Genomic DNA, 12,690 nt, shown 5'->3' with positions numbered 1-12,690 from the left:
AGTCAAGCATGGTATTGTGAATGTGATACATTTTGACGTTAGTATGGATCCCCAAATTTGGAGCACATGCCAATGCATGTAAGGATAAATAAATTGGGGATAGATCCCCAAAGTTGGATCGCACATCTATACATGTACGGATAAAGTTGTTATAACATGTGGATCTGGAACATGCAAGGACAAAGTTACCATGACCTAAAAAACCGAAACCAATCCATGCCTTGGATTGGTCATATATGATGGAATGACAAACCACATTCTTATCCTTGCAATCTAGTATCCATTGAAATTAATTTTAATTACTAATCAAGAAAACAGATCACTTTATGCATTAATCAAAGTTTCGATTATAGTGATTGCGAGGAATTAATGGCCAAATTTGATCAATTATGCATATACATATAGCCTTAGTGCATTTAATTTGAAGGCGAGTAACTCTTTATATTAAGCAAAGAATTTCCGAAGATTAATTGCAAAACAAATGACAGTCATCTGATTGAGATTTTACAACAGAAATTTGAGAGGGAATATGTAGGAAATTTTACCTTTACATTAATGAGACGCCACAAAAAGGATTATATTCATAAAATAACCCACATAATTTTAAAGGCACCTAATCGCATGAAAATTATGTTTGAACTTTGAACACATAAATCAGAAATATAAAGAACAAAAAATTACTGATAAACAGGGAATCGAAGGACAATAGATGGATGCATATGTATCAAGCAGACAGAATCGAAGGATAATGGATGGATGCATATGTATCAAGCAGACAAACACATAAACAGAGAATCGAAGGACAACGGATGCGTTTAGATTAAAATGAATAACTAATTGGAACCATTCCAAGTTTTCTTTAGAAACCGTTACAAACCAATTTAGTACATGCCTGCTTTCAAATTAAGGATCACTTACTATATAAACCCTATAATTAACAACACATATTACCTAAATATTGCTTAGCTATAACTACATGTTTACTCTGACCTTCATGTAGAAGCTCCCATTGAAAAAGGATTCAGCAATCATTTACATACTTCAACACAAACTGAGTAAAAGTAATTCATTTCATTCCTCGGAACCTAATCATGTACTAGGGTCTCTAATAAAAGGAAATTATGTGAGTGGGCTCATAGAGGGCAGGTGTTGAGAATCCATCAGCCAACATGCAGGAATACTCTTTGAATGTCTCAAACATATCAGCAGATTTAGGCAGGTTTCTCTTTCAAATATAAATGCTAATTTCAAAAAAAGATTGTGTACCCTATGGTTATCAAGTGGCAGTACCGCGTTTCTTTTCCACACACTTGGAAACATATTCCCCACTCATTTCAATCTTGGATTCATCAATCAGACAAAGAAACATGATGTATTACCATCCACTAGGAACCAATATATGATAGAGCGAGAGAGCAAGAGAGACGTGGAATAGTATGTTTACAAATAAATTCATTGGCTGATAAAAATATGACTTATCGTTAGGGCACAACCCTAATACGAAAAACAGAGAGAATGTTTCATTTCAAGTCTGATTAGCATCGAGTGAATGCCACCCATCTCACATCCTATATTTTTCACACTTGGTTGTACAAACATGAAAAGGAAGGACGATTTTTATTGCATGAGATATAGTATAGAAAAATTTAAAGATTTGCAAGCCAAGGTTTTTTCTCTGATACTAATTAAAGACTCCAATTATCCGAAATCATAACCCACATTACTTTTCGATATTGTTTAGAACTTGAAGCTCAGAGACCTGAGACTTGAGTTTCTCTTAGGAGTCTTGAGCACCCTCCGCCAAAGGCTTTGCTTTACACACAAAGGCTTTATTACCTGAAGGTCAGCAATAATACGCCCAAAGCCTGGTCGAGCCATTGGATCCTTGTCCCAGCATGCCTCTATAAGCCTGAAAGAAAGACACATTATCTACAAAGCATTATAGACATAAATGGAAAGAACCTAGAGAGAAACACTATCAGCTTTCAAATATTACTAAACCTTGCAGACACATTGGCCATCTCCACACAATTATGCTTATCTATAAGTGAGGTCACATGCTTGCTAAATCATATAGAGAAATGCTTGACGTTGAAAAAGACGAGCCTCAGGTCAAGCAGTCAAAGGTGCATTCTCTAACACCAACCATATCCTTATATTACATTGCTTCGTGGACCAAGCAAAAAAGGAAAGATTGTAGGTAGAGAACTAAATAACACGCAAACACACTGAGGGAATCAAAATATAATGTATCCCTATCCATATTCTTATTTATGAGGGGCTGTATTACAATCTAATTCATATTTCAGCAACTGGTATCGATGCATGCAGATCTACAACTGCCCTAGACAGGATTTTGTGCAGCAAGGCATCGACTCGCATCTGTAGATCCACACACACAAGCTCTGTTCACCCTAGCATGAGCTACGTCAAAGTATGCCCTATCCAGGAATTTTTGGACAACAAAGCATAGACTCACATCTGCACATCCACACTGACAAGCTGTCTTCACCCTATCATGAGCCATGTCAAAGTAGAGAACTACTGTGTCTATCTAGGAGTCGCATTTACAAGCACCACCAGGTGGTTCTCTATGACCCATGCCACCAAGATCGACTCACTGGAGGATTTGCAACTATTGCCATACTAGAAGGACAATTCCATACCAGTACTAAACAATGAGATTATTACTCGCCATTATCAACCCATATTTGTAATCATGATTTCTTTCATAGGCCGATTTCTGCCTCTGTGGTAGACATTAACCTCTCTCTCTCTCTCTCTCTCTCTCTCTCTCTCTCTCTCTCTCTCTCTCTCTCCCCCTTGTATGGTCGTATAGGCCATTTGGGCCTCTTAAAAGACGTTAATATATCTTTCTTCCTTTCACACATTTATTGAAGTTGTGATATTTATTAGTTGACCATGCAGAATGGAGTTGTGAGGATCACTATCATATATAACCTTTCAAACGAGCTATACCTTCGTCTATTTGGAATATCAGGCGGAGTCAAATAGTAGGAGACATATAGGAATGCTTTTGATTTTGAAGTGTTAAGAGCACCCATCCCCCAATCATAGTGCTCCACTACTTATTATTTATCCTCACCTCTTCTATCATGTCTGCAAAACATTCTTCTTTCTTTCTAGTACAAAAATGTTGTAGCACTGTAAAACACATAACATTACTTGTATACGACTACGGAGAAACCAAGGGAATACGAGAGTCTCCCCTCTTCTTCTTTTTCATATTGGGGAATCACCCATGTCTTTCTTGACATACGCAAATCTCGTTAATTTCATTAATATATTAAATGGTTATGTGGAATGTAGGGGTTGAATGCATGGTCATTTCATGAATATCCAAAAATCCTTTCATGAACTTCTCAAAGGATGGATATACAGACACACAAAGAAATAGGCCAACTCAGAGTTTCGTCCCACCAACTAAAGATTGAGACAGGATGAGTATTTTGCATACCTAAGAACTGAAAGATTTTGTAAATTATGTGGAGGAGGCATTGAAAGCAAGGAACATTTTGTGCGTGGATGGCAGCTTTCAACCACATTAGAGATAAGTATGCCACCCTGAATGTGGACTCCACCACCATTGAAAAAATGATGAAGAAGGCTGACCTATGACAGTCTTTTGAACTTCAGAAACACGGTGCATGCAGGATGCAACAACAATTTCACATCACTGATTTCTTCCATAGCTCCTTATCTCCAATAACAACGTGCCAAGGAATCATCATAGATCAACAAAGGAATGCCACGGATATCAAAAACTGCAAGTAACAGGATATAAGGCACATCGGCCATACCATCACCAGGTCATGAAGATAATTGCTCACCTTTCCAATCCACACAAAGACATCCAGATACACTTGTAAAACTTCATCATAGCGTCATTTCACAGTACCAACCAATCTTGGATATGAAGTTTGGTCACTACTACTCTCATACATAGCAACTCCGAAATTATTCCAGCATATGCATTAAGATAATGATCATGGAGCCTTTAGGAAACCTAGAGCTTTATGGATAACATCAATCCCCCCATATTTGTGACCATGATTTGTCTGATAAGTCCAATGTAGCCTCTAGTAAACGCTATTATTTCTTTCTAATTTCTAACTGATGATATTGCCTGCTTCTGGTTGGACTTGGAAAATAGTAATGGACAGACTCAAAAAAGTCCTTTTAATAAGAACTCTGTCATACCTTATGTATATATGATTTTCAATGTTAAGAAATTTACGAACATCTCGTCATATATCATAGGATTATTTTCACTCACTTTTTCAGTCCTTCAGGATAGTGTCTGTCCTTTGATCTGAAAGATGGCCTGATATGTTCATGGCAAACTGCCTGAATCACATCTTCTTCCTTTCGTAGAAAGAACTCTGAACGACCTTCAATCATCTGCAATAGTCATAAGAAAATCCATCAGCCGTTCAAACCTCCCACATGTCTATGGCTTTATGATAAGCTTTTAGTGTCTTTTATAATCTAAATTGTATTTATACCTGATATAAAATTATGCCGAATGAATATACATCCACTTTCTTGTCAAATGCTTTTCCTAGCAATAGTTCAGGAGCCATGTAATGACCTGAATTCAAGCATCACAATGAAAAATGTAATAAGTAGTTTAAAATCTTGTCCAAGTATCTAATCGTTTTCAGAATTAATTCTTCACCACTCACGAGAAGGGATGTTAGAATCTGCGGTTGACTCAGAAAATGCTTTCAGAATCTGACCAAGATAAAAGTCTGCTACCTTAAGGCGGCCCACTCTATCCCGAAGTATGTTTCTGGCAACATACTGAGAAGAGAAAAGATTAGTAACTATAGCAAATAACACACAAATAACCACAATAAATTCTCTCTCACTTGTCCTTCGATGATGAGAATACTATTCATGGGTATATTCACACATGAGAATATTTTATTTCCCATAGACAAGATGAAAACAAAATCCACTACCTTGGTTTTAATTCCCGGTGAATGATCGGATCAGGCTTCCATTGATGTAAATAATTCAACCCCCTACATCATATGTGCAAAAACATGGATTGAACCAATATAATATTGATGGATAGTGATGCCATACATGCCAGATAGTACTCAGATAAAATTCATACAAAGTACTGACAAAATTCAAACTATAGTCTGGCTAAATACACTTATATTATACAGTTCAAGTATATTATCAGAATCCTCAAAGTTAAAATTGAAGACGATTAGAAATGGACAATTGAAAACCAAAATTAATCTTCTGAATCACAAATTCAAAACCACTTTAATAGCTGACAAAAATTTGTAAGCACCATGTGAATGTCATGGTTTTGAAGTTTCCATTTTTTGTCATACTCATGGAGTTGTCATTAGAAAGAGGTCTCAATACATAGAGAACAGAAATTTTGGCTCCACTCCAAAGAGTGACTTAAACCCTAGTAATCAATCCCCTTACCAACAAACAAATTCATAGGCAATAAAATGTTCTTACATTGCTATGTCAAGAGCATATCTCACAGCTTTTATTAGCTCTAGTTGGCCTTTCTGCTCCAAATACCAATGTAAATCCCCCTGTTCAATCCACCATGTTAAACTGCGTACATGTTTCCTCTTATGTACCTCACAATAGACTTTTTGTAAATGACAATGAATAGAGAATACAGAAGCCCAACTCCATAAAAAATCAGAACATAAACTTGAGGAGAGAAAATCTCACTATGAGGAGAAGATAGATATATTTTTAACATCCGAGAGAGACCGATTGCAATCTATGGGAAGGGGAAATTGTAAAGGATGTGTAATAGTTCATCATAGAAATAAAAGTCTTGTTATTTGTTTACTCAGATTGCTTGAGGAACAAACAGGTTATGAACCATTCAAAAACTTTTAACGGGATTGATAAAAAGTAGATATATATAAACTCCAAAACGCCCCCTAATTTTTCGTTTCCCAAACTGCCATTGTTAAACACCAGAAGAGCAATTATATGTGTTATTTGAGCAATTAAATGGCAGCCAATTCATCCTCCCTTTTCTCTTGGAGGGGTTGACCAATTGGGAAAATAATGAGACTGAAATGGGAATTCATGAGAGAATTCTGACATAGACTTATAACTGAAGATAAAAAGTATACAATATTAAAATTATCAAAGTGAAAAGATCAATCTACAACATTGCATACCCCAGCACAATACTCCACGATGATACGCATTGGAGTGCTTTGAGTTACAGCACCTAAAAATTGTACAATGTTCGGATGTCGCAACTTTTGTAATAAAGCCAACTCTTCCCGAAAAACACTCCTACATTACAAAACATTGTGATGAAACACTAAACCAAATACAATTAGCCTCGGCAATGAATATTTTGATACTGAGCAAGCATCTTTAGCACCTAAATTCGACATAGATAACTCTTGCAAGTAAATTTGTTGACACAGTTACAGAGATTACATCAAGATCATTTATAGTTGATTTTAGAACAGTTCTTCAGTTTGTTCATATGCAGTTGAAAATTTCAATCGTCAAGGAATGTCTCTGTCCTAACACAATTGTTAATAAACAAACATTGAAACTTATAATAACAATGCAAACATTGAGCTTCAGTTCATAAATATGTTATCTACATACACAGGACAACATCCTATAAGCTTAATAAACATCCAAACACAACTAAACAAACATTGCATCCTTATATATAAGGCTAACAGAGGTGTTGGATAGCATCTTGGCCGTGCAATAAATTTATATATAATATATATCTGCAGTTCTAGCATAGAATTTGCATTAGTATCAGATATACACAAACATACATGTGTGTTCTGTGTATTGCCATGCACATATACAAAGTAACTAGGGTGTTTAGTAGTATTTTCGCCTTCCAATACCACAACGAATAATGGCTATCTATGAAATAAATTATTTCCTATTCAGTAATAGTTTATAAAAATAAACCTCTGATACATAAAGATTATTAAGGTTTACACACTTGAACAGCAGTTTTGCATTGCAGTGCTAAGTTTAACGCACTTGAAACTTTTTAGTTTACAAAGACAAGTTGGAATTTCAACAAAGAAAGCATAAAACTTACACAACATGTGTTCGGTTTGATAAGTCATCAGGAATCTCCTTTACAGCAACTTGAGTGCCATGCCATGTACCAACAGTATACTGCATAAAGTTTCAACAATAATTCAATACATTATGTAGCTCAAAAACAACAGTTTGGTTAGTCACACAGTTCTATATTAGTCAATATATGAAGGACTCTCATAATTGGAGTTGATACGCTCACTTCAATTAAGATCCCTAACACGATAATTTAATGTAAATCACGAGACTACTGATTAATGTATTGTGGACCTTTGGATTAAAGCTTCTTTCCAAATGTACATCCAGGTAAAATATCAACCACTTTTTTTAAACATGGAAAAACAGGGCTGTATATTATCAGAACAAGAAATCCTCCAAGATTTCTATGTAGCCAAATTCTGAGGAAAATGCAAAGCATGGCATAGCAAAAAACCTCCACTAAAGCTATGTATGCTACCATGAAAAAACAACATTGAGATGGTATGTGAATATAGTGCTATAGAGGATCACGTGTATACAATATGTGTGGTTGAGCTTGTTTTCTCAACAGTATGTACCATCAAACATGAACATCAATATGGATAGATTCAAAACATAAAGATAAACAAAGATGTCTTATAGAGACTAAGTGTACGAGTTACAACAAGAAGCTCAATCAATGTTGTGGGTCATTCGATCAGCCATGCTATCAAAGATTACTTCTAGAGGAAGGATCAAAGAAAACATAAAGATCCCTAATATGACATCTTTGCAGGTTTTCTCTGCCTGTAGAATCCAATCTATTCAAACACTAAAAACATCAAGACAATCTTTCTGACCATGTATACCAACAATGGAAGACATCGTTGATTAGAAATACCATGGTTTTTAAGTCTAATTATGAGCTGTTTGTGCTTGGCATATTGCAATGCATTGACCAACACTAAAGTGAGTTGGGAAACAAGAGCTTACCAATGTGTACGGTTCAAAATCCACTCATGAACCTAAAGCATACAATGAATTTGGAAAAAAATCCAAAATACCCCCGAGATTTTTCTTTAAAAGTTCCCCAAATGCCTTCAGCGAACCTCATCTTGAGCAATTATATGCGCAGTTTGAGAAATCACATGGTCAATTCATCCCCTTTCGAGAACTGATTAGGGCACTCATACGAATAATGAAAATTTAGGGGTATTCTGGAAAATAAAGAGAAATCACAGGTCTTTCTGGTTTAGAGGACATCCCTACCTCATTTGCTAGACAGAGCCCACTTCCTGCTGGATCTTTAATCCAACACTCTATTTTACAGTGAATATAAATAGGCTTGGATTGTTGCTACAGATTTCACCATACATGATGTAACAAAATATCATTACACATGCATAATCAACAAACCCCAACACAAGTCATGAATATGATAAGGTATTTATGATTCTAAGTGATGCGAATGGTTTCCATTGGTTCCGAGAAACAAGACCACCGTGAGACAAGAGACAAAATGAATACCCCAGGAAGCTTAGGTTCTCTCTTGAAAGTGCCAAGTTCCTTTGCGTTAACTTCATAGTCAGGGACGTCAGCTGGATTTACAACTTCCATTGGAGCTTTTACAGACGTTTGCTGCAGAATATTTTTTACAAGTAGCATGAGTGAAAGAAAAAGGAAAAGAAGAATAAAATATCCACCATGCATGAGGGAAAGTTAATGAACTTACAGGAAAGATAGCTCCAGCTCGCTCTAAAATCACACAGACATCTTTATTGCCATAATGCATTGCATCTGCAAGAGGCTACACAGAAAAAGGAAGAAATGAAAATTATATTTGCTCTTCAAGATCAAGCATTTTCTTTTGTTTAAAAGAAAAAAGAAGCAGGTAACAGTGCTACTCTATATGTTGATCAATATCATTCATTTACGTTAGTCTTATGATCCAGCAGCAGAAGAGAAAGAGAAAGAGAAAAAAATTATCTTTTCCCACCAACAAATTTCTTCAAGAAGGAGGAAATTCCATTGGGGAAACATGGGTAAGAAGAAGATGCTAGCAATATAAACAGGATAGCAGTGTTAGCTCCTTTCTTCTTCTCCTCTGAATGTATAGTAGTAAGAAGAAGAGAACCATCAAGTTTCTTCAAGAAGAAGAATGATGATAGAAATTCCAGTTAGGAAACACAGGTAAGAAGAAGAAAAAAGAAGCTAATAGTGCAACCCTCTTTATCAATCACTACACTATCATTAGCTCCATGATTCAACAGCAGTAAGAGGAAGAGAAAACTTCTCGCTTCTCCCATCAGCAAAATTCTTCAAGAACAAAGGAGCTTACAGTGCTACCCCAACGATCACGGGAGTTCACATTAGCTCCATGATTCAATAGTAATTCCACAACCTTGGCATGACCTTCACAAGCAGCTACATGGAGAGCTGTGCGATCGTCGAAATCTCCAGCATTCACATTCACTCCTTCTGCGAGATGGGATTCTATACCTTTCTCGTCCCCTTTGCAAGAGAGGAAGAGAAGGAACATGGTCTTGTCAACATTGTCAGGAAGAGATAACTCCAACGATTGCAATCCTTCCTCCGTGTCGGAATGATGAGGAGCCATGGATGATTGCCGTCCAAGAGAAAACCGATTCTTTAATACTGGATCCATGAACCTCTTAATTGAATGTTTTTCAGCTAAAGCTTTTGTACTAGGCTCAGATTGTTTGTCGTATCCCTGTATTTAAATGTAGTCTCCTGTAGAGTTTTACAGAGAATTAAAGTTTTTTTAGGTAAATAGGCGCAAATGGAAGGGAAATAGACCTACTTTCAGCTGACAAATCAATACAAAAATGAATATTCGAATTTTCAGTATCAGACTATCAAATTAGACAAAATGACTACTTTCAGCTAACATCGACTTAGAACACCATTCCATATGCTACTATCAGCTACAAAAAACCACTAAATCAAACGTCCAGTTACCTACTTTCATGCGAATTAGAAGCAACTAGAAGTCAAGGGGAGCCAGGTAAATTACTTTCAGCCATAATAGATTCCAAAGAGAAAAAAAACCAAGTGCTACTTCCAGCTAATACTAATACAAAAAAACACTATTTCTACCATCTAATCTCTTTAAATAGACAGCAAAATAGAGATAAACGAAAGGAAATGGAGGAAAAATGTAATAGTGGCAGAAAATGGAGGAGAAAAAGAAGCAATTGACCCAATTTTGAAACACGTGGAAGTGAATTTGAGATATCTTCAGCGAACATCCATGTAATAACTTCAAATATGTGGAGATTGAAGGGTCGCGCTAACTTCTGAGATATATACATATATATATATATATATATATATATATATATATATATACAGAGAACAGAAAGAAAGCAGAAACTATCACTCAAACACATGTCGAACAAATATAGCCCTTGCAAAACAATTTAGAAACACGTGAGAATGGGGAGACAATCGATTATTACCCGAGCCAAGAAAATTGATCGCGGGAACAAACAAGAAGAATAAGACAGAAGACTTTTCGGGTAAGGGAGGAATGCAAAGAAAACGATCGGGAAGCTTGCTGAAGAATGGATAGAAATGTTGGTATACGGGAAGAATAGGGAACAATAGTGGGACCTCTTGCAGGTAAAAGAGTAACCTAAAGAAGAAGAAGAGGAGGAAGAAAGAAGAAGGGAAATGTCTGATAAAAGAAAACACAGAGGAGGAGAGGAGAAGAGCCATGGTTTCTTGAGAGAGAGAGAGAGAGAGAGAGAGAGAGAGAGAGAGAATTGGATTGGGGGGGTTCACAAGGAACCATGTGGGGTTTATCATGTGCGAAAGACACCAACCCATCTGTCAAAACTGTGTCTGTGTCTTTGTAGAGAAAGGGGGGGTTATATTAGTTATGAACACAAGGATCTAGTGAAACACACACACACACAATCTCTCTCTCTCTCTCTCTCTCTCTCTCTCTCTCTCTCTCTCTCTAAGCTGTTACACTTCATTTGTCTGGGTGCCTATGTCGTCGTCACTATCGCCATCGTTATCGTCGATAACGGTGGTATGAGCCTCTGTGTGTGTGTGTGTGTGTGTGTGTGTGTGCATACCTGTCTCTATCTCTCATGCACCTGCACTACTTCCATCTATTTTGCCTCTATGTGTGTTCGATCACACTATTCGACTCATGTGGTTATGTGCTTGACTACCGCACACACCCCATTGTGTTCGTGTGATCGCATGATGGCCTTTAGAGGCTCCACCCATGCTTCTCATGCCCTGTCCGTCACCAAACATGGGGATCAAATACACACATTTAGAGGCCATTCTTGCTAGTGACACAAAAGTCAATATACATCCACAAGCCATCTCCTTGTTCCACCTTTTGTAGGTCATGGTTATTTGGTGGATTTTGAGCACACTATTAGCATAATTAGGTACCGAGGGGCAAAGTGAAGGTCTTAACATCCTTATGATGCAGACTAAGATGTCATTAGAAAGTTTAAGAGTTAGAGAATTTTAGTCATGAGGAGACCAATAGAGGAGAGGTCGCATTTGTATGTTGCCATTTTAAAATCCAATAGAGAATGTCTCTAAACCAAATGTTAATCTCTCATAGCCATAGGTTAGAATTTTAAAATACTTGTATTATGAACATTGGTGTCATTGAAGAACTAAGTAGTTTTTTTTTTCCCAAAATGAAGCTACTTTCCCATTAGTTAGGTAGGATTATTACAAAGAGACGGTACAAGGAGGCTTAAATAGAGATCGAGGAATCCCCCTCCAATCAAGTTCAAGAAATTGAGACTAGTTACATCGCCTTTCGGACTAACTACTTAGTGTAAGTACCTAAAGCTAAAACAGTGCCCTGCAGTGATGGCTAGTACGAGACAACTCTTGGGGTCGACAACAGAGGGAGGGTGGTAAGTGAGCCGGAAACAGCCAGCGTGGAGGTTGGTAGTTCCACCTCGGGCCACTTCCACCTTGTGTCACCATAGGCGTGTTCCGCCATTTCTGCCAAAAGCGCAAATGGGCAGTACCCACGTCAAAGGAATGGCTGCAAACCTCGTCCAATTGCCCTCGTAGGCAGCTAATAAGCGCAAACCATATGTCCATGATCACTTCCTCCGGGGGTCGCACCAAATCCTAGAAGACCTTTAGGCAACGCGCTTTCCATACATACCACAGGGTGAAGCCTGCGATCAACATCCAAATGTCCGGGAACCTAGGGGATGCGGACTGCAAGCCTCTCTCAAATCGAATCTTGGCGATTTTTCCTCTCATGCATACATAGCACCAACTATTCACATTGAAGGCGTCCGTCCACCTATCACCAGAGTGATCAAGCCATGCTGCAGCACTCCACGATGTTGTTCCTTCCACTTCACATGCCGCAAGGAGGCGAGTCACTCTATCCCATACCTTTTGAGCGTGAGGGCAATCCCACAGACAATGCCTCAGAGTCTCAATAGGTGAATGGCAAAGTGGGCAGTCTAACGGGCCGCCACGTTTACCCAGCCATTCGCCAAGGGGAACCACATTATGACCGATTTGCCACCAATAATAATTTATAGAATAAATCTTCATCAAAAAGAGTATATACAACATTATACCAACCATGAGTCATGCCTT

The 12,690-nt window shown here is 37.5% G+C and overlaps 1 protein-coding gene across 1 annotated transcript; it reads right to left on the bottom strand.

Annotated features, from left to right (window-relative positions):
- Nucleotides 1-1,500: 1,500 nt before the first annotated feature.
- Nucleotides 1,501-10,842, bottom strand: LOC147870240 (integrin-linked protein kinase 1-like). The gene is made up of 12 exons (XM_087338222.1): nt 10,545-10,842; nt 9,404-9,816; nt 8,798-8,872; nt 8,593-8,703; nt 7,106-7,185; nt 6,198-6,318; nt 5,509-5,588; nt 4,986-5,048; nt 4,707-4,813; nt 4,527-4,612; nt 4,298-4,422; nt 1,501-1,909 (listed from the first exon to the last, which is right to left on the bottom strand). Exons 2-12 carry the CDS (start codon nt 9,728-9,730, stop codon nt 1,738-1,740), a joined length of 1,347 nt encoding a protein of 448 aa, XP_087194348.1. The 5' UTR covers nt 9,731-9,816; nt 10,545-10,842; the 3' UTR covers nt 1,501-1,737.
- Nucleotides 10,843-12,690: the final 1,848 nt, after the last annotated feature.

Source organism: Azolla caroliniana, unplaced genomic scaffold, assembly GCF_043228905.1.
Source record: "Azolla caroliniana isolate FFs.n. ecotype wild unplaced genomic scaffold, voAzoCaro1.0.p SCAF_1, whole genome shotgun sequence".
Lineage (NCBI taxonomy): Eukaryota > Viridiplantae > Streptophyta > Polypodiopsida > Salviniales > Salviniaceae > Azolla > Azolla caroliniana.
This window is presented reverse-complemented; position numbering and strand designations above follow the sequence as displayed.

Excerpts from the sequence above, each read along its gene's own strand:
- LOC147870240 (XM_087338222.1), bottom strand. The coding sequence starts at position 9,730 with ATGGATCCAGTATTAAAGAATCGGTTTTCTCTTGGACGGCAATCATCC. Across the intron at positions 5,049-5,508 it reads TATGCTCTTGACATAGCAAT|GGGGTTGAATTATTTACATC; the intron begins GTAAGAACATTT and ends CATATGATGTAG. Across the intron at positions 4,423-4,526 it reads TCGGCATAATTTTATATCAG|ATGATTGAAGGTCGTTCAGA; the intron begins GTATAAATACAA and ends TGACTATTGCAG.